The sequence below is a fragment of the Elephas maximus genome, chromosome 9, assembly GCF_024166365.1.
Source record: "Elephas maximus indicus isolate mEleMax1 chromosome 9, mEleMax1 primary haplotype, whole genome shotgun sequence".
Lineage (NCBI taxonomy): Eukaryota > Metazoa > Chordata > Mammalia > Proboscidea > Elephantidae > Elephas > Elephas maximus.
The window spans coordinates 26,849,127-26,870,593 of NC_064827.1; the positions used below are offsets into that span (position 1 = coordinate 26,849,127).

A 21,467-nucleotide genomic window follows, 5' to 3' on the forward strand; every position below is an offset into this window, starting at 1 on the left:
TCTTTCACCAACATAAACGGCGGCTATACACATGGACTTCGCCAGATGGAACACACAGAAATCAAATTGACTACATCTGTGGAAAGAGACGATGGAAAAGCTCAATATCATCAGTCAGAACAAGGCCAGGGGCCGACTGTGGAACAGACCATCAATTGCTCATATGCAAGTTCACACTGAAACTGAAGAAAATCAGAGCAACTCCACAAGAGCCAAAATATGACCTTGAATATAACCCACCTGAATTTAGAGACCATCTCAAGAATAGATTTGACACATTGAACACTAGTGACCGAAGACCAGACGAGTTGTGGAATGACATCAAGGACATCATCCATGCAGAAAGCAAGAGGTCACTGCAAAGACAAGAAAGAAAAGACCAAGGTGGGTGTCAGAGGAGACTCTGAAACTTCCTCTTGAGCATCGAGCAGCTAAAGCAACAGGAAGAATTCATGACGTAAAAGAAACGAACAAAAGATTTCAAAGGGCCTCTCGAGAAGACAAAATAAAGTATTATAATGACATGTGCAAAGAGCTGGAGATGGAAAACCAAAAGGGAAGAACACGCTCAGCGTTTCTCAAGCTGAAAGAACTGAAGAAAAAATTCAAACCTCAAGTTCCAATAGTGAAGGATTCCATGGGGGAAAATATTAAATGAGGCAGGAAGCATCAAAAGAAGATGGAAGGAATACACAGAGTAGTTATACCAAGAAGAATTACTCGATATTCAACCATTTCAAGAGGTGGCATATGATCAGGAACCAATGGTACTGAAGGAAGAAGTCCAAGCTGCTCTGAAGGCACTGGAGAAAAACAAGGCTCCAGGAATTGATGGACTATCAATTGAGATGTTTCAACAAACAGATGCAGCGCTGGAGGTGCTCACTCATCTATGCCAAGAAACATGGAAGACAGCTTCCTGGCCAACTGACTGGAAGAGATCCATATTTATGCCTATTCCCAAGAAAGATGATGCAACCGAATGTGGAAATTATAGAACAATACCATTAATATCACATGCAAGCAAAATTCTGCTGAACGTCATTCAAAAATGGCTGCAGCAGTATATCGACAGAGAACCGCCAGAAATTCAGGTTGGTTTCAGAAAAGGACATGGAACCAGCTATATCATTGCTGATGTCAGATGGATCCTGGATGAAAGCAGAGAATACCAGAAGGATGTTTACCTGTGTTTTACTGACTATGCAAAGGCGGATCATAACAAGCTATGGGTAACACTGCGAAGAATGAGAATTCCAGAACACTTAACTGTGCTCATGAGGAACCTTTACATAGATTTAGAGGCAGTTGTTCGGACAGAACAAGGGGATACTGATTGGTTTAAAGTCAGGAAAGGTGTGTGTCAGGGTTGTATTCTTTCACCATACCTATTTAATCTGTATGCTGAACAAATAATCCAAGAGGCTGGACTATATGAAGAAAAACGGGGCATCAGGATTGGAGGAAGACTCATTAACAACCTGCGTTATGCAGATGACACAACCTTGCTTGCTGAAAGTGAAGAGGACTTGAAGCACTTCCTAATGAAGATCAAAGACCACAGTCTTCAGTATGGATTATACCTCAACATAAAGAAAACAAAAATCCTCACAACTGGACCAACGAGCAACATCATGATAAACAGAGAAAAGATTGAAGTTGTCAAGGATTTCATTTTACTTGGATCCACAATCAACACCCATGGAAGCAGCAGTCAAGAAATCAAAAGACACACCGCATTGGACAAATCTGCTCCAAAGGACGTTTTTAAAGTGTTGAAAAGCAATGATGTCACCTTGAAGACTAAGGTGCGCCTGACTCAAGCCAAGGTGTTTTCAGTCACAACCCATGCATGTGAAAGCTGGAGAATGAATAAAGAAGACTGAAGAAGAACTGACACCTTTGAGTTGTGGTCTTGGATAATACTGAATATACCAGGGACTGCCAGAAGAATGAACAAATCTGTCTTGGAAGCAATACAACCAGAACGCTCCTTAGAAGCAAAGACAGCGAGACTATGCCTCACGTACTTTGGACATGTTGTCAGGATCGGTCCTAGAGAAGGACATCATGCTTGGTAAACTAAAAGGGTCAGGGAAAAAGAGGAAGACCCTCAATGAGATGGACTGACACAGTGGTTGCAACAATGGGCTTAAGAATAAGCATTGTAAGGATGGTGCAGGGCCAGGCAGTGTTTCGTTCTGTTGTACACAGAGTCGTTATGAGTCGGAATAGACTCAATGGCACCTAACAACAACGACTACATCTTTTTTTAATGAAGGGCATCTCATTTTTTGTTAGTAAGGGGTATGCTTTATTTCTTTTTAAATTGTGTTTTAGGTGAAGGTTTACAGAGCAAATTAGTTTCCCATTCAATAATTTATATACAAAGTGTTCCATGACATTGGTTGTAATCTCTGCAATATGTCAGCACTCTCCCTGTTTCCAGCCTGAGTTCCCCATTTCCATTCATCTGGTTTTTCTACCCCTTCCTGCCTTCCCATCTTTGCTTTTGGGCAAATGCTGCCCTTGTGGTCTCTTTGATTGCTCTAAGGAGCACTTTCCTCACAGGTGTTATTGTTTATTGTATAAGCCTGTCTGCTATAGGGTTGCTATGAGTCAGAATCGACTCCACAGCAATGGGCTTGTTTTTCTCATCTGTTATTTGGCTAAAAGGTGATCTCCAGAACTGGCTTCAAATCCAAGTTAGAAGGGTTACAAATGGCCACTGTCTCAGGGATTCCTCCAGTCTATCACATCAGTAAATCTGTTCTTTTTTAGGAATTTGGGTTTTTCTCCTGCTCTGTCCAGGACCCTCTATTGTGACTCCTTTCAGAAGAGTCGGTAGTGGTAGCTGGGTACCATCTAGTTTTTCTGGTCTCAGGCTAGTGGAGGCTGTGGTTCCTGTGGGCCATTAGTCCTTTGGGCTAATTGCTTCCTTGAGTCTTTGGTTTTCTTCATTCTTTTTCGCTCCGGACAGGAAAAAAACAACGGCTATATCTTAGACGGCCATTCGCAAACTTTTAAGACGCCAGACACTATCACCAAAGTAGGATGTAGAATACTGACTTTATGAACTATGTTCTACCAATTGACCTAGATGATGATTACACAGTTCCATCAAACAAAATATAAAATGTTCCAATTAGAAAGAGACTCAGAAATTCCAAACTCACTTGTTTTACAAATGAGGAAATGGAGGTGAATAGATTGGGGCCTGCTCAGTCCCAGGGCCATCTCAATGTACAACTGGTACAATTGTCTTCCAAGATCAGTCAGCTACATAGAGATAATGACTGAAGCAAGAATGGGTGTAGGACACCTGTAGAAAGTAGCTACACACTACAGCCATGTATTCCTTTCTCTTTACTTACCACATAAAAACCAAAAAAAAAAAAAAAAAACCCACTGCCAACAAGTCGATTCCAACTCATAGCGACCCTACAGGACAGAACAGAACTGTACCGTAAGGTTTCCAAGGCTGTAATCTTTACTGAGACAGACTGCCACATCTTTCTTCTGTGGAGTAGCAGGTGGTTTCAAACCACCAACCTCTCAGTTAGCAGTCAAGCACTTAACCACTCCACCACCAGAGCTCCTTATTTACCACATAGCGCTAGTCCATTTTACTCTTTTTTTTTTTTTTTTTTGAGGACAGTGTCTTAAAATTGCAGCCCTTATCTTCCCAAGTCCCACTTTCTTCCTGTTCCCCTCAACACATAATAAATGATAGCTGGACTATTACACAGGGGGAAATTAGCATACTCTTTATCTTGTCTAGAGGAAGGCCAACAGTTCACCTCAGATGATCAGGGCAGATTCATCTCCATATAATCTACACAGTACATCCACCAAACAACCAAGACAACGGGGCATGGGCCTACATTGGCTGGGCATCCCAACTGAGGAGGGAAAAAAAACCCACTGCCATGGAGTCAATTTCAACTAATGGTGACCCCATGTGTTACAGAGCAGAATTGAGCTCCATAGGATTTTCTTCAACGAAATCTTTAAGGGAGCATATCAACAGGACTCATTTTCAAGGTGTAGCTGGGTGGGTTTGAATCACCAACCTTAGGGGGGTGAAAAATAGCTCCTCTCTCTTCCCTGAAGCAGATGTAACTTAAACTGCTAATACTTTCAACAAGACACCACGAGAGGCTTACCAGAGAAAATTTCAAATACACTATTAAAAAGTTAGCCTTGGCCAAAAAAGGTAGGCTCAAGTTAAAATTATAAAGCACTTTACAGAGATTTTATGGTAAGTCATTGACATATTTGAAGAGGGATTAGAGAGCCCCAAAAGAACTGACCAAAAAGAAAAAAAAAAACTACTTAAATTGGGAAGACAATATTTTATTCATTCTTGGTAAAAAAAGAATTTCCAAGCTAAAAATAAATAAATAAAGTTTTAGGTGAGGCAGAGATGAAGGTACTTAATTACCATTTTCTAGTCAAATGATTTGAGAATCATTAAAGTAATTCTGCTCATTTCCTATAATGCTGAATATTTTCCAACCCAAAAGCTGCAAATGTTTGTATTTATGATGATTTGAAAATGATCCCATGATCATTCTTTATTTCCTTTACATTGAGGCAAATAAGTTTCCAGGCAAATGCATTTCTAAAGAATCAAGTGATAATACTAGGCTATGGAAACTAAAAGGGGAAAATGGTAGTACAGGAAAATTAATATGCTCTATTACTTTTTTTATTACCTTTAATCCCCCCAGAACACCAAACTCCACTGCCATCGAGTTGATTCCGACTTACAACGACACTGCAGGACAGAGGAGAACTGCCCTATAGGGTTTCCAAGGCTGTAGATCTTTAGGGAAGCAGACTGCCACATCTTTGTCCTTTGGAGCAGCTGGTAGGTTCTAACCACTGAGCTTAGCAGCCAAGTACTTAACCACTGCATCAGCAGGGCTCCCAATACATTATCTTCACAGTTTTTAAGACACATATATGACATCTGTAAAATATCCCCAATTTTTTTTAGTATATAAGAATTAAGATAAATTGTTAAAGAGATTGATTCACATACATAACTTAGTACTAAAAAAAGGTATAATACACTAGTCACCAGAAATACTGCTTTTGTCCTCCAAAAGATTAAAAAAAGGAAAATAAGACTTTTCATTGCTGTCAAACATCTTCAATTTTCCCCTCAAATGAAGTTTAGATGAGAACAATGTGACTGACAAGCACCACACAGGCAAATCTTGGCAACTCTCAACTCCATCTATCTCCTTGGCCTGCTAAGTGAAATTCCTTCACAAACTGCTGGTCCTTGCAATAACTCCTGAAAAGCTCATTACTGCCAGCGTCAGCCTGTCCCCGATGTTGTGCATTTATCCCCGGTATGCATATCAACATGTGGCACATGTCCTTGACATGCACAGAAGAGCTGCACCCCAGGACAGCAGCACGCACGACAATAGTGTCGACTCTAACTTCTTTATGGTTGCTGGGATGTAACCGAGAAATCTAATAACTGTGACAGTGGGGCCTTTCGGTTTTTCCTTGCCTTTCCAGACAGTGAAGCTGCGCAGACACTAATGAAAGGTTAAATGAATAGGAATAGCTGACAAGAGGTACAATAAAGAAGGAGCTTGGTAATCCACAGACACTGAGCAGAGACCCTTGGCTCAAACAGAGAAAGGACAGCACATCGTGGAGTCACAATATTTAAAACAGCTTGCTATACACAGAGGCTTTTGTGTCTGGGTACATGTCTGGCTTTGGACTAAAAAAAAAAGATGCTGAAAAGGAATTTCAGCATGGGTCACTTTGGCAAAAGTAAGGTCATAATAAGAGAAAAATGTTTTGTGTGGGTTGTTACATCTTTGTACTAAACACAAAAAAACAGGGACTAAGAACTCATGAACCACAAGTTCCAAGACAATACTGTAAATTTTGACAGTTATTAAATGCTGTATCTAGAGGGCTGGGTTGATGTAACCCCCACTGGTAAGACATACATGCAGTGACTCACTTAGTAGTTGGCCCATTCTGCCATCCTTGTGGAATTCCTGGCGTTCATCTTATTGAGAGTTTTACAGTCAAACTCTAGGCTTTGGTTAACGTGACTTGTTAACGAATACCACCAAAACTCTCAAGCCACCTTCCACTCTTTGCGAAACTTCCCAGCAGTTATTGTAAGGATCCTGAATCTATCATCTAGCAATTAGTTAAGTGCAAGGCAAACTTTGTGTAATTTCAAGTGACTGCAACTGTGAAATGTCCTCAATAGAATTCTTAATTATTGAACTTACTTTTTTTTTTTAAATGTCCTTTTCACAACACCTTAAGAGAAAGTTGTATTCCTCGGGGAGCTGATTTCAAATTACAGTGGCAAGACTATTTAAAATCAAGAAGGAAAAAAAAAAGCTCCAGAATGTAAAGGGGAAAAAATAAGCAAAAAGAAAACATCTGACATGATTATATACAGATTTCTGTTTTAAAAGACAAAAAGTTAGGACTTGGCTACGGCAAAACCTTAAAAAATGATTTATCTGTAAAATCGTTCTTATGCATATGCATGAGCTGGAATATAGGTTCACAACAAAGGGCAAAACCGTACTGAGAACATGTTCTAAAACAAGGGAGCCTCTTTGAACACCCAAATTAAATTATAGCTGAACTCTTGAGTGTACTGAGGGTTCTAATAAGCAGCAAACAAAGGCTTTTATTGGCTAGTGACATAATAAGAGCTACTGTGCAAGAGAATTAAAAAAGACAAATCTGGATGGTTTATCTCACTGGATTATATTATTTGCTTAAATGGAAAATAAGTTTGTCCAAAGTAATGCTATAAAAACTAGTATATAACTATTAAACAGCAACTATGATCAATGGTTCTTAATGTAAACATCACAAATTTTAGTGGGAAGGGTGATACGAATGTGAAATTAAACAACGAATACTGAATTTAATACCATTTAAGTCCTCTTTCTTTAAATTTCACTTATTTATTGACTCCTAATATATCGGCTTTATAAATGGTTTACTATTTTTGCCTATAACATGAAACATTTTAAAGGCGTTTTCTCTTCGGAGTGCAGCTGTTGTATGTAAAGCTACTTCAGAAATCATCATTTACAGAAAGGAGATGGTCCTTGAGAACTGAAAGAAGGTATCACACTCCTCAGTTGTCTAGTGGGAAGTTACTTTTAACAGAACTTTCAAGGCTGGCCTACTAACACATGAGAAGAACTCCTTCAGGTGACAAAACTATAAACAGTACTTAGCAAACCAGAACAGATTTAAAATGTATTTGGTTGCATTTTGCTTGATCTTCAAATCATCCGAAAGGTAGAACCCCAGAAATCTTCACTGACTAGTAAGAAAGTGCCATTGCTCCAGTCACAGCTTTAAAAACCCACAATCTCACCTCCCAGCTTAAACACTGAGCTGGTGTTCATTACCTACTCTTTTTATGCAACATTTTGATTGCCAGAATTTTTTTTTTTTTAACCTTAAATATATCTAATAAAATCATGAGGCTCCCTCTAGCTCTTCAGAAAGGAGGTTACTAACCAATGATCATATATAATTCCCTACCAGCAGTGAAAAGATTTAAGGGGGCTGCTTCCCCTTCCACAAGAAATGTTCTGAACTCTGTTTCTTTTAAGAATGTACATGGTAAATGAGACCATCTGCTGAGGAATTCAGAAAGCATTGCTCCTTATACACACATCAAGTTAAAAATCTATTAAATACTTCCAATCTACGCTTTATATACAAAATTCTATAATGAAACTTTATTCTGTTTAAACCAAATTATGCGTACATTCCCAACTTAGATTTGCCCATCTTGTCTAAAATTAATTTTAATTAAAAAAATAACTTGTTTAAATATTCACAGTATAAGTCGACCTAGTGATCTGACCTCTTTTCTAAAAAACCTACATTTAAATGCAGAATCTTGAAAATGATAAAAAATACACTTTATTAGCAGTATATCTGAGGAGCTTATGTAAAACAAAAATGCTGATGGTAATTTGTAGAAAACATTTTCATGTACCATAATATTTATACACAAGACTGGTAATGACTTTTTTATTGTTTAATCTTTTCTGCAATTCAGTATTGGATATTTTGGGACTGGAGTTATTTAGAAGACTATAAATAACAGAGTTGAAATATGTCATTGATATTTAGTCTATATTACAACAGCCATAAAAGCCACATCGTCGACTGGCAAATCATTTCAAACAAGTGTATATGAAAAACACTAAATCGAACTCCACATACTCCCTAGGACCATCTTTCAAATACTTAAGGAATATTTAAACTAGTGCTGAATCTTAACTCTAAAATTAAAAGGAGAGGAAATCACTAACTTCAAGTCATCACCTATTTTGGACTCCCTTAACATAAGAAATATTCTCAGGAACAAAAACAAAAAGAATAGCTCCCCCTACCCCTCCACCCCCGCCCCTTTTTGAGCCAGTGTCCAATTTCTTCTTTTCTGAACAGCTGTATTATCCAACTTAAGTTGCTCTGCTAATTTCAGTCCCACAAGGACTAACTTGGAAGGCAAAAAAATACAAGAAAAGATCAATTTGCTGGGAAAGATCAAATGAGAAAACTGTGGGGACAGCACCAGGTCAGCGTGTGGAGAACTAAGCAGACCTGTTCTTCATTAACTGCGGCTCTCTGGGGATGTCACACACTACCTGTCCGTGGGCTTTATTGAACCGCCTAACCCGCCTCTCTGTTCCATTCTTCTGGGCCCAAGTGAATCATATCCTGCTGCTGACAAGTTAGCAGGGGACTGCGGCTGCAACATGAAAGTACTTTTCTTTCTTGTCTAAATCAGGCAGATTTTTGAAAAGACGACGACACAGCATTGACTCGTGACATGGCAAGATGAAACGAGAGGTCTGGGCCGGTCTTGGAGCTGTGCAGATAAAAGTAATCAAATGACACTCCTGGAATGCAAATTGGCATTCTTGACTGCGGCAATTGCACAACCATGAAACATCCCTGACAGCAAGCAAGATTAGGACAAAATGTTATGTAAAGCACTGAACTCAAAAACTCTCACTTGAAAATTCAAACTGTAACACTTACATTTTAATATAGCAATAGTCAGCTCTGCTTTTGTCTGCTTCTTTTTGTAATCATGTATCCCTGCCTGACAGATATCTTGCACCACAGGTAGAAGAGAAAAAAAAATCAGATATTAGGAAATGTACAGCTGCTATTAATATTTTCCTAATATTTATTTTTTAAATCACGTGGTTGCTTCTTGTTCAAAGCGCTACATGCAAACAACACCCAACTTTAAGATTCTCAAGAGGAGAAAAACGACTTTTCTCACAAGATACTTTGCACAGAGTTCCATTCAGGCTCAGTATTAACTTCCCTCAGGTGAAGACAATACAGTACTTTGGTAAAATGATTAGCAATCTGGATTTTAAATACTATGCTCTCCAGGACCAGAAAGAGTAGCTACAACTAAGAACTTCATTAAGACTAAATGGTTTAAATGAAACAGCTACAAATATAACATAAAACACAGATACCCCATAAATGGGTTCACAAGGGATTTTTTGGTGATTCCAAATGGTAAAGGAAGTTCCATTAATTTGTACAAGGTCTCACTATTCTTGTGTACATCTTCAGATCACACTAAATAATAGTGCCAGAAAAGAAATTCCCCCACTTAGAGCATGTGTGTGTGTGCACAGTTTAACATCTGAAATTGCAAAATACAAAACAGTGGATGACAAATGGCTTAGCCACTGTTCAAAGTGATTAGCAGACCTACAACTAGCTTTTACAATGTACTTGTGTAAAATGCTGCTGGAGGAAAAACTCTCAAAGTTCTAACAGATATGTTTAATATTTTGTTTTGACGCCCCCACTTAAACAAGGGTTCCAACAACTGCAACTGTCCATGAAGTATTAAAAAAAAAAAATCAAAACAGGCCACTTTCTGCCACTTTAATTCTGGGTACACAGGTTTCTTTTAGGATGTCTTTTGTACATCACTTTTACAACAGCTTGAGTCTAGGGTAAACGGGAACCATCATAAAGCGCACGCTGATTTCAAAACCACTTTAATTTCTATCAGCGTTACTGTAACCACAGTCCTGGGAGCACTCTTTTTTTTTTTTGGTGGTGGGGGGGTGCCTGCATTTGACAGTCGCACCTCCTACACTACACTCCAGTTGTAGCTTTGATCACTGAAACAAGAGATGTCACATGGGGGGGGAAGAGAAATAAATGCCAACCCGCTATCTCCCTTTTTCTTTTAAATATTTCATATTCCGTCTACATGCAGAACCCGGTATACCAGATCACCAAGTAGGGGGTAACAATAGCAACGCTGGGTGGAAGTAAACTAAAACACAGGGAGTGGTCAAGTCCCATTTCTAACAAATGACTTCCCCGAAAGCGGACAGAGCCGCTCATCACCAGCCGAACTAATTGCAGGCGTCCTCGCTGCAGAGAAGCCGCTTCGCTAGAGAGGCCGGGCTGGAGGCTTGCTTCGCAAACCATCCCGTGCCTTCCACCATTTGCACTTGGAACTTTTTAAGTATCACCTTAAGGGAAATTTAATCCAGTGGTTTTTTGTTTTTTAACTCTATTGATTTCTGCCCGCTCCCCAGGCCCCATATCCCACCCTCCATCCAACGTGTAAAGTCAAACAAATCCGCTCCTTCCCAATTCCACCTCAAAAAAAAAAAAAAAAAATTCTAGAGCTTATTTTCCTGCCCTGTGTTTCTCCACATTCTTCCTAAAACCTCCAGGAATATTTCCTACAATCTTCATTTACAAAGGGAAGCTTCAGAATGGGAAGGAGAGGGGAGGGGACCGGGTGGCGCTGCCCTCTCAGCGCGGCGCACGGGCGCGCCCGGGCACCCACGCCCCGCGCCGGTCCCTCACGCGGGGGCAAGTTGAAAAAGTTACCGTGGGTCCCAAACGCTCTCTTTCCCGCCCCGCGCTCCAGCTAATGCTCCATTCATCCCCCCGTGTCTCTTCCACCCCGTGCTCCCCACGCCTGTCCCCAACTTCCCGGAGCCCCCACTCAGCCCCTGCCCGCCTGTCGCTCACCTTTCCTCGGACGCCGCGAGAGCGGGTACAACTTCACGCCCCCCACCAGCCCCCTCCCACCTGGAGCTCTCCTCAGAAACTTGGGGCCAAGTTTAGGGAAAGATTTCGGGAGCACAGCAGGAGTCAGGCAGGGTTGGGGTTTCCCTCTCCTGCTCGCCCTCTTCACCCCCCCCCCACCACCACCTCAAGCCGCTCAACTTGAGGCAAACACGGTCCCGAGCGGCCGCGGGGGTCGTTTCTGACGAGGTCTAGAATAGAAAGAAAAGGATGGTGGAAACTTCTTACCATCTCGGCATGCTGGTTGTCAAGTGCAGCCCCCGCCTCTTGGTCTCCTCTTAGCGGCCGCGCCTGGACCAGCCCCCTCGGCCGCCTCGCGCTCCTCTGTCTCGGCCTTTCTCTCCCTCCCCCACCGGGTTCCTCCGGCGGCCGCCTCGCCGCCTCCGCCTCTCCCCGCCCGCCCGCCGCCGCCGCCCGCGCGCGCCCTCGCCCCGGCCCCTCTGCGCTCAGGTGACTGATTTATACACGCGCCCAGGGTCGCTCTCGCTCCCCCAGCCCGAGCCTGCTGAGCTCTCCAGGCTCCCTCCTCGGGACCCAAAAAAAAAAAAAAAAAAGAAGGAACGGACTGTTCCGGGAGGGGGCTGCTCGCGGTGGGGGGGGGGGAGACCGCGGGCGAGGTGGCCTCGGGCGGCTGTGCAAAGACCACAAGTTTCTTCTCTCTGCAAAATTGGCGTCACTACAATGTTGCTTCCCTTATTGCAAAATAAAAGTAGGTTAGTTTTTTTGTTGTCGTTGTTGTGGGTGCTGAAGATTTTCTAGGGGGTGTATATTTTCCCTCCCCCTGCCTTGTTCTTTTGCTTTTTCTGCGGATGGAAAACAACTTTGGCGCCCCCGGGGGGCACGGGCGTGGAGGTGGGGGTGGCAGCTAGCGCCCAGCTGTCAAAAAAAAAAAAAAACCGAGAGAGGGGAAGGGAGAGAAGGCTGTAGAACGCCGAGGAAAGGGCGCGAACTTTATTCCGACTGCAGCTAACCGCGGCGTCTCTTTCCTTTTCGGGCGCTCGCCCCATCTCGGCCCCCTTTGCCCAGTTCCTCCTCGCGAGCCGCCGCCGCTGCCCCCTCCTCTCTCTTCCCCTTCACCTTCCCCTTCTCCTCTTCCTTCCCCGCTTCGGCCGCCCCGCTCTGCTTGCCCTGTCAGCCCAGGTCGTCCGCGCGCTGCTGGGGAGAAGGCGAGCGAAGCGGACGACAACTCAGAAGACAGAAACTCAGGGCGAGAAAGTGCTGGGAGGAAAGGCAGAAAGTTGAGCGCAGCTGGAGGGGGGAAGTTGTTGGCGGCGGCGCGTTTGGTGAGGGCCCAGACGCCGGCTTGCGGCGAAGGCTTCCTTCCCCTTCCCCTTCCCCTGGTGTGGGCTGAGGGCCTCGGGCCGAGACGGAGGGGGAGGAAAACGGTTGCCGTGCTCGCGGGGGCAGACCAGTCACATTTGTGGGTGACACTCAGGCGCCCTGCCCCGGAGACGCGAAAACGCAGGCTCGGCGCGCACCCGCCAGCAGCTGAAGGATATTTCTTAAATGCAGGGACAATACACTCTCCGGCCGCGAGAATGGAGGGGGCTAAATCATCAGCCTCCTCCTAACGTACGTTTGTGCCAAAAACATCTCCGCGTTGTGCAGATTTATCATAGCTAGAGCAAACTTTCGGCTTATCTGACACGAGAGAAAGGCACAGGTTTCAGGCATACTCTCTGAGCACTTGGAAATCAGAAAGTCAGCGAAGACTTGCTTGGCAGAACAACAGGCTTGGTTACCAGTTACTACTGACCAGAGAAAACCATCCCTCTTGCCGCTCTTCCCGGAAGTGGAGGGAAGAGAAACTGCTCAATTTCATAGGGAGGTCAGAATTGAATTCCTTTGAAAATAGATAGCTTGGAATGACGTTTTATTTTCTTTTTCTGTACTCAAGATGCAGAGTCTGGTTTTAAATTTAATAGAAATTTGATTAATTTTTTTTTTCAGGAGCTATGACTGACAAGAGAATAGGACCCAAGTAGCCACAGCTGTTCTGAAAATGTGATTAGGCCCGTTACTCACATGGATCCAGCTTTTTAACAGTGGGGCCACTGCACCTGCGTTCTGTGTACTGATTGGGCCCAAATTCCTGACGTTTCTAGGCCCTTTCAAAGAAGATTTCCAGTCATTTTTGCCTTTGTGGATTCAGTGCATCACCTTCCATGGAGAGGTTTGTCTGATAAACACTTAGATTATTTACAGAAAATATCGAGAGTCCTAGCCACGTGGTTCATCCCGAGGTTTCTAATGAAAGTAACCACTCACTATAGCATAAAGTGTAAACTATGTAATGACCGTTCATGTACATCTAAAGCATGTTATGTAAGAAGGCTCATCTTTAAGTGATTTGATTAAGGTGTGGAACATGCTCCCTTGTTCTGTAAACATAACTAACATCATCCAATAGTTTGTAGAAACTGATTACACAAGGGATAATGACGACCAAATGCGTACTCTGAGCAACTGAGGATCATCACAAGAATTCCCCAGAAATGAGCCAAGTTGCAATGTGTTTTCCTGTATCATGGAGGGAAGGGAAAAGCTGGTTGCTAATTTCAGAGTCATTACCCATACAAATCCATTCACACACTTACCGCTTTGGACAAGTGACAGACCAGCAATTGCCAAACAATTGTATTCACACAGTGCATTTTTGGCTGTACACCTACACTGGCCAACATGCAGAAGTTACTCCACATCAAGCAACCTGTAATTTACATTCCCTTGATAGGTTCCAGGTCGGTCTGTTTGTGATGTTAGCATACAAACAGTTTATGTGAGGCAAGACATGTCTATTTGGGGTCCAGTGACTTTATGGAGAGTCAGCATTATCAAGATGGGGAATGTGCTGGGCTGAACTCTTGGAGAAGGTGGAAGAAGTTACAGAAGCAAAGCCTAGCATATAAAGCCTTCTTTCCCCCGGTGGTTATGTACAGCAAGTGGAGTCAAACTTTATCTCCTTTTTGTGTCCTTGGAGACCTTAATGATCCACCCCTACCTGCCTGTTTGATTTTATAGATAGAATTGCTCTTGATGAACTCACATTGCTGTTAGTTGCTACCATTTCGATTCCAGCTTGTGACAACCACATGTGTGTATAGTGGAACTCCATAAAGGCTGTGTCCTTTCAGAAGCAGACCACCAGGCCTTTCTTCCAAGGTGCCTCTGGGTAAGTTCGAACTGCCAACTTTTGACTAGTAGTCAGTCTCTTAACTTGCACCACCTAGTCACTCTACCTGCCTCTTTGAAATCTTTTTTACTCAATTTTTTTCATTCCCTTCATTGACTGTGTTAATTGGCTTTCCTTCTGTTCCTTTAACTTGCAAGCTCCTTATTGCTCTTTGACCACACTTTTCTCTCTACCTGGAATAGTCTCTCACATTTTCCAGTGGTTCCTTCTTATTCTTGTCTCAGCTCTTCAGAATCTACTGAAAGTAAGTAGCTCTTTGCCTACCTTCTGTGAAACCCACCTCACGCTTTTTCCCGTTATGTTATTTTCTTTATATTCCATATCAGTATCTAATGTTGTCTTATTTGTTGATGTGCTTATTGTTTTTCTTCAACTAAAATGTAAGCTCCAGGAGTCCTGTATCCACCGTGTTTGTATATATAGTCTCAGCACATAAAACAGTAAGCTCTTATAAATATTGTTTGAATTACTGAATAAATGCCAAAATCATCACACTATTGACCTGATGACCTAAGGCCAGGGAAGTTCACTTCCTGAAATGTGGCGGGGGAAGGAAACAGTTTATGTTTTTGGGGGATGTATCAAGCACTGTTGACTGCCTGCGATGATGATTCTTTTAGGAGGTCTGTCAGGTCAAAATTATTTTTATAATGATATTGAGAAGTTATTGGCCTCTTTCAGTCTCATTCTCATCGCTTACAGTAAAGTTTTCTAGGGAGGACATGATATGGGATGCCACCAAACTATCTGATAGGACAATTGATGTTGTATAAGTTTTTAAATTTCCTTTTAAGAATGATAACTTTTAAATATGGAATATTTGAGGCTAGATATTACAAATTTTATAATGATTTTCATTTGGCATTCATATTAAGTTAATGTTTCCTTCTTTTAATGTTTTCTCTTTTTAAGTGTCTCAGGTAGAGCTCGTTTCTACATGTTATTGAAATATAAAATCTTGTCACAATGTATTGGTTCACAGTATCCATAAACCAGGAACTGATTATTATATATTTTTTTTTTTGTAGAAAATCTCTGAAACATTTAGTATATCTCTACTACAGAAAAAGTATTTACTATTTATGATTATACCCACTCATTTTTATTTAAAAACACAAAGTTTTAGGAATAGTATGAAAACTTATTATTTGGAGAATTCCCAGCAATTCCAATTTCTCATTCCTGAGTCCCAAAGATATCTGTCAGGAGTATAAAAACATCCTGTTTCTTGTATTAACATATTAAAATTTTTTCTGTTTTAAGATATTTTAAAAATTTACATTATTTTGTTATTATCTATCAATTGTTTTATGGATAAATGCAATAATATTTATCCAATCCAATTCTCCTTGACTCTAGGATGCACTAGATATTGTGGACCATCTTCTTCCAAAAACTCTTCCTTCTATTCTGGCTTCTCCTTCCATTCATCATATCCTCTCCCCACCAGGGCTGGATTAAGGCATGTGAGGGTCATAAACACTGATAATCTGTGGTGCCCCCTTCTCTGTTCACACATTCAAACAGGATATATGTGTGTGTGTGTGTGTCTTAGCTGTCTATGATGTAACTTCCTTTTAAAGGCGACTGTAATATTAGTGTTTGAACATAAAACTGGCATATGCCGTTTTAGTGGAATGAGATGAACCACATTATAGAATTTTTAGTGGATGCAGGATACTAAGATTTTTGTTATATAGCACATTCTCTACAAAAGGAATATTCCTCATATTCTACAACAAAGGAAATGTCAGTGAACTTAGTCGTTTCAACGACCAGTGTAAAATTCTGTTGATGTCCCACAGCAAAACATTGACTTTCACCAATCTTGCTTTAAACACCTCATACTTCAATTTTGATGCTTGTGTTGTAATAGATGCTGTAATTATAAATGAACAAATTAAAAGATGTTATAAAAGAAAATGATTCGAACTGCCAACCTCTTGGTGAGCAGTCAAGCGCTTAATCACTGCACCACCAGGGCTCTTTCATCTCAACCATGTTTTAATTAAAGACATTTCCTTCTAGTCTTTGCTTTTACAAATTTGGTGATTTCATCACAGTTAAGCTGCCGAACAATATCTACTTGCATACATAATAAGGATAATGAATCGAGTCTTTCTTGAATCATATGCTGAGGGTTTTCGAGTCTCTTCCGGGACAAAAATGAGCATCCTGTTGTGCAGTTTGTGATCATTAAAGTTAGGAATATGTGTAAAGCAATTTCAGCAATGGGAAATATGCATTGTATTTTATCTTCTATTGTGGAATCACATGTGCCTACGTGAGTACAATTGTCTTCCGTGCATCCGTAAACTTACTTCTCATGTAAGAATGAAATTGTTGCACTTTTCCATAAGGGTTTGTATTTAAATCTTCTGGATAAGCCAGTACTAATTTCTTGTGTGCCTTCATGCATTCTTCGTCAGCTGTATTCACATCGTTTATGAAGGAAAATCTTTTTGAAAGAACATCATACGTTCTTACCCATCTTTTCATGCAAAATTTAAGTGTGACAATGATGGTGTAATGTGTGGGTTATGTGAAATTGATCTCTGGCACTCAGTGATACTTTTGGAGTACTTCTGTCATTTACTTGTTTCTTTCTAATCCATCTGTGACAGTGAACTGCTTGATAATCAGTATTTGGCAGTGTTTTCAAAATGTTCAAAACCTTCCCTTAAAGTATAGTTAACACCCTGTTAATGACTGTTAGAGATCTGGTGCATGTCTTTAAATTTACTTCTGAATCTTGGAGAGCTTGACTCATCCAATGAAAAAGCTGCAGCGTATTATTCCACATAACCAACATAAATACATACTCTAGTGTTTGCATTTTGTTGGCAGTATTTTCACCTCTGGGATCTACTTTTTTTTTTTTTAATAATTTTTAGTGAGCTTTAAGTGAATGTTTACAAATCAAGTCAGTCTGTCACATATAAGCTTATATACACCCTACTCCATATTCCCACTTACTCGCCCCCTAATGAGTCACCCAGCTCCCTCCTTCCAGTCTCTCCTTTCATGACAATTTTGCCAGTTTCTGACCCTCTCTACCCTCCTATCTCCCCTCCAGACAGGAGATGCCAACACAGTCTCAAATGTCCACCTGATACAAGTAGCTCACTCTTCGTCAGCATCTCTCTCCAACCCATTGTCCAGTCCCTTCCATATCTGATGAGTTGTCTTCGGGAATGGTTCCTGTCCTGGGCCAACAGAAGGTTTGGGGACCATGACTGCTGGGATTCCTCTAGTCTCAGTCAAACCATTAAGTCTGGTCTTTTTATGAGAATTTGGGGTCTGCATCCCACTGATCTCCTGCTCCCTCAGGGGCTCTCTGTTGTGCTCCCTGTCAGGGCAGTCATCGGTTGTTGGGATCTACTTTTTGTGTCTGGTCTTCAGCAATATTTTCTAAAGCATCCAGAATCCTAGTGTTCAATTCCAGAATTGTACTCGTTGCTACACCATGTGCTTCCCAATGTGTATTAGAAAGACTTTTTAATACTCAGTCACTACCTAAGTATGTTTTAAAAACTGCCCACCAGTGAATACAAATGGCAAAAATGTATAGAGTAATTGAACAGTAGAAAAAAAATCAGCTGCTTCCCACCAACAAGCTACTGTGCTATGTCCTATAAGACTGAGCGTGCAGCACGTGATATGAAAATGACATATTCATTATGTTCTAAAATTTTCTGTTGCATACCTTTATGACATCCAGATATATTGGCAGCATTGTCATAGTACTGGCCTCCACACTTAGAAAAATCAATTTTGCAAATTTCATATAGTACTTTGTTTGCAGCTTCTTCACTGGTATGATTTTTAAGCTAGTAAATGTCAAACATCACTTGACAGGTTTTCCATCCATTGTAGATATATATCTTAAAACAATGCTTAGTTGGTCTGTATGAGAAAGATGAGGAGTGGAATCTACTGACAAACTGAAATACTGAGCAATATTTATTTAACTGAAAATAGTTGATCGAACTTTATCACTTAATAAGTTTATTAATTCTTTACCTGTTGTTTTAGACATACATGATGGGTTACTCTTTCCTGTGTTATCATATTTTAAGAGGTGACCTGCTAAAAGTGGATCAAAGTGAGCAACAAGTTCAGGTAAACCTCAACATTTTCTATTTTGTGGGGACCAAAACATTTCATGTCTTCCTCAAAAAGATAGTCCACGTTCAGCAATTGTTATAGTAATAGCGACAACATGTTGCAAAACAGCTTTCCAAGACTGATGTTCTTCATTATTTTGCATTTGCCACTCATGAGTTAAGCCAAAACTACGTGTTTGATTTAAATATGACATAATACAATCTCTGTGAATTAAACAGTTTTCATGTTTATCAATCATTTGAGTTGCACCAATCACTAAGTCCATCTGTAGCAAATTGAGAATTACATGATTTAGGACTGAATAGTTGGCAAACGAAACAATATACAGAGCCAACTGACAGAGAATACAGTAGCCACTCCCTCTTATAATTAGCACCATTAGCTTTGTACCCTAGAAATACGTTCTGGCTACAGAACCTTATTTATTTACCATCCAGAAATTTTCGACATGAATTTTCACATGATCCACTATGATGTAGACAATCACTTGGCCTCTTTCAATCCAATAATTTACACCATTAGAAGAAAAATTATTCCACAAAGCAGGATCTGCATTTGTGTTATTTATGAAGTCTACACGTGCAGCAATTTCAGATTCTAAATTAGTTTCACTTTATACCTTTTTTTTTTTTTTTCACTGTACCAAGGAGTGGATACAGAATTTGGAATAAATTCTGTTATATTCATATTGCTATTAGTAATTTCAGCACTAGTGGTATTAGTACAACAATTTGTACCTTTAAACTTGAGCATTCAATGAAAAAAGTCTCTTCTGATTCATAACATTTTAAAAAAGAAGGCGATTTTGGAATTGTCTTCAGGGATTCACAAATCCTTTTCTTTTTATCTTCTGCAAGCTTTTGTTTTTGCGCTCCACTTAGTTGTTGCCTTTTCATTTTACCCAAATATAAAATTATGTCGCTTTTTAAATTTGGCTCTACCATAGCAAATAAACCTGAATGATTGAAAATAAATTTATAAAGTAAAATTTATAAAGTAAAATTTACATTGGAATTTGGACATTAACACAAAAAATTTATATTTGAAAATTAGTAAGTAAAAAAATTGAGTTGGAACATGTAATTTTGTTCTTCAGGTCTGAGATAGTCAAAAGAAATAGTACTTACAAAGTAATCAGGAGTAATTTTTTCATTTGTCAGACAATGTTGGCAGGTCTCTGGCAGATCTCCACAAGTATTTTGCATCTTGGAATAATACTTAAAAACTTGCACACTCACTTTCCGTCCTTTGATGCTGCATTTTCACAGTTCTTTGGACTATTGCTGATACCTAAGGGGGGTGAGAGCAATCATAAAGAGCATAATATAAATATAAGGGTATGCTCAATCCAAAGATGTGTTTTGGTTCACTTTGCGTGGGACCAGATACGTCACAAGTCACATGATTATAGTGCCCATTGGTGCATTCTTATGTGGTCAAGGAGAGAGAACTGAATGTGAGGTTATACCCAATCAGTCCAAAATGAAAAGGAAAATATAATTGTTACCGTATATAAAATTTATAAAATAGTATCAATTTCATTTAGTGCCCTGCCAGTTCACTTCTACTGTGGCACTAGCTTTTCCTTGTTTTGTATCTGCTTGGCATCTATGGGTCTTTTCTTTGGACAACTGGTGCCCCTGTTTTGTTGATGCCCTAAGCACGTGCTTACTTGGCTAATCGGGTAATCCATCCTTGCGCCCCAACCATCCCCACACTCACCCCTCCCCAGACACATTCAGGGTAAGAATTCCCCAAAGTTTACTGTTTCTCTCCTTATACTGGTCTTCTTTGGTATCCGAACCATCCCAACTGGATCTCTATATCCATTTCTATTCCTCCTAAATTTGAGTTCCTCAGCATATGTTGTCTAAATGGATATTGTTAATCGAATGTTCAAGGAATACCTCATTGTCACCTTAAACTTTATCCTATACTGAAGCCATCAACAATGTTTCCAGATTTCTTTTCCCAACTTTTTCAGCCTTTACTACTCTTCCATTCACTCAAGGGCAAAAAACTGTGCATTAATCTTAAGCGTATCTCCTAAATCACATAGGATTTTCTTCAGTTTTTTCCCCATGTTCATTCATTCCCACTGGGTTCACATGACCACAGTTCTAGCCATTATTTCAAGTTAACTACTGCAACAACTATAGGAGCCCTGGTGGCAGAGTGGTTAAGCACTCAGCTGCCAACCAAAAGGTCAGCGGTTTGAACCCATCATCCACTCCTTGGGAGAAAGATGTGGCAGCCTGCTTCTGTAAAGGTTTACAGCTTGGAAACCATATGAGGCAGTTCTACCCTGTTCTGTGGGGTTGCTGTGAGTGGGAATTGACTCAATGGCAATGGATTTCATTTGGATTTGGTTATTGCAACAATTTTTCAGTTAGATTCCTTAGGGCTACCTCCCACCCCATTCTAATCCTTTTGCTGCCAGATTAAAGCCTTTTCAATTCTGCTTTTATTATTTGTCTCTACCCTGCTTAATAAGTAGCCAAATAAAGAAATCTTCAGTCTCACCCTTTTTTCTATCTTGTCAAGCCAAATTATAATGTCTGGTTTTCAAGGCTCACCTTTATTCAACTCCCACACCTAGTACACTGCCTGATACCTAGTAGTTGCTCATTAAATTTGTGTTGAATGAAAGAATAACTCACCCTATCTATGCAGTGTTTTTCCCAGCATAAGCCTGCTCCTCTAACCCAGCACCCAGTGCCATCGAGTCGATTCCGACTCATAGCGACTGTATAGGACAGAGTAGAACTGCCCCATAGAGAGTCCAACATGCCAGGATTATTTCTACATTTTCCTTGACTCTCCAAATGTATGCATTTCTTCCTCTTTACCTATTCATATCTGTGCCAAATTTCTACCACCTACTTCCAAAAGTGATTTGAAGCAGAGCAGAAAAAGAGGCACAATTATATTAGGATCATTTAAGACTAGTTAAAATTTAATGAGTACTTTATGTCAAGTACTTTATCATTTTCGCCTAAGGACACAAGCAGATAAATGA

At 40.5% G+C, this 21,467-nt stretch overlaps 1 protein-coding gene and 1 long non-coding RNA gene across 16 annotated transcripts in view; one reads left to right on the top strand and one right to left on the bottom strand.

Moving 5' to 3' along the window:
- Positions 1 to 11,552, bottom strand: part of BNC2 (basonuclin 2) — a 487,890-nt gene extending 476,338 nt beyond the window's left edge. For 6 of the 15 annotated variants that reach the window (XM_049895243.1, XM_049895244.1, XM_049895256.1 and 3 more), the window contains exon 1: positions 11,356 to 11,509. In XM_049895243.1, the coding sequence (XP_049751200.1) occupies positions 11,356 to 11,358 (3 nt within the window). In that variant the 5' untranslated portion in view covers positions 11,359 to 11,509. The other 9 variants (XM_049895240.1, XM_049895242.1, XM_049895241.1 and 6 more) reach the window with 7 other exon arrangements.
- Positions 11,553 to 11,983: 431 nt separating this feature from the next.
- The window catches only part of LOC126082613 (uncharacterized), a 35,648-nt gene continuing 26,164 nt past the window's right edge, over positions 11,984 to 21,467 (top strand). Inside the window, exons 1-4 of the long non-coding RNA XR_007518585.1 lie at positions 11,984 to 12,410; positions 13,078 to 13,300; positions 14,149 to 14,299; positions 18,356 to 18,442. This is a non-coding gene — a long non-coding RNA (uncharacterized LOC126082613). The remainder of the gene's footprint in view (positions 12,411 to 13,077; positions 13,301 to 14,148; positions 14,300 to 18,355; positions 18,443 to 21,467) is intronic.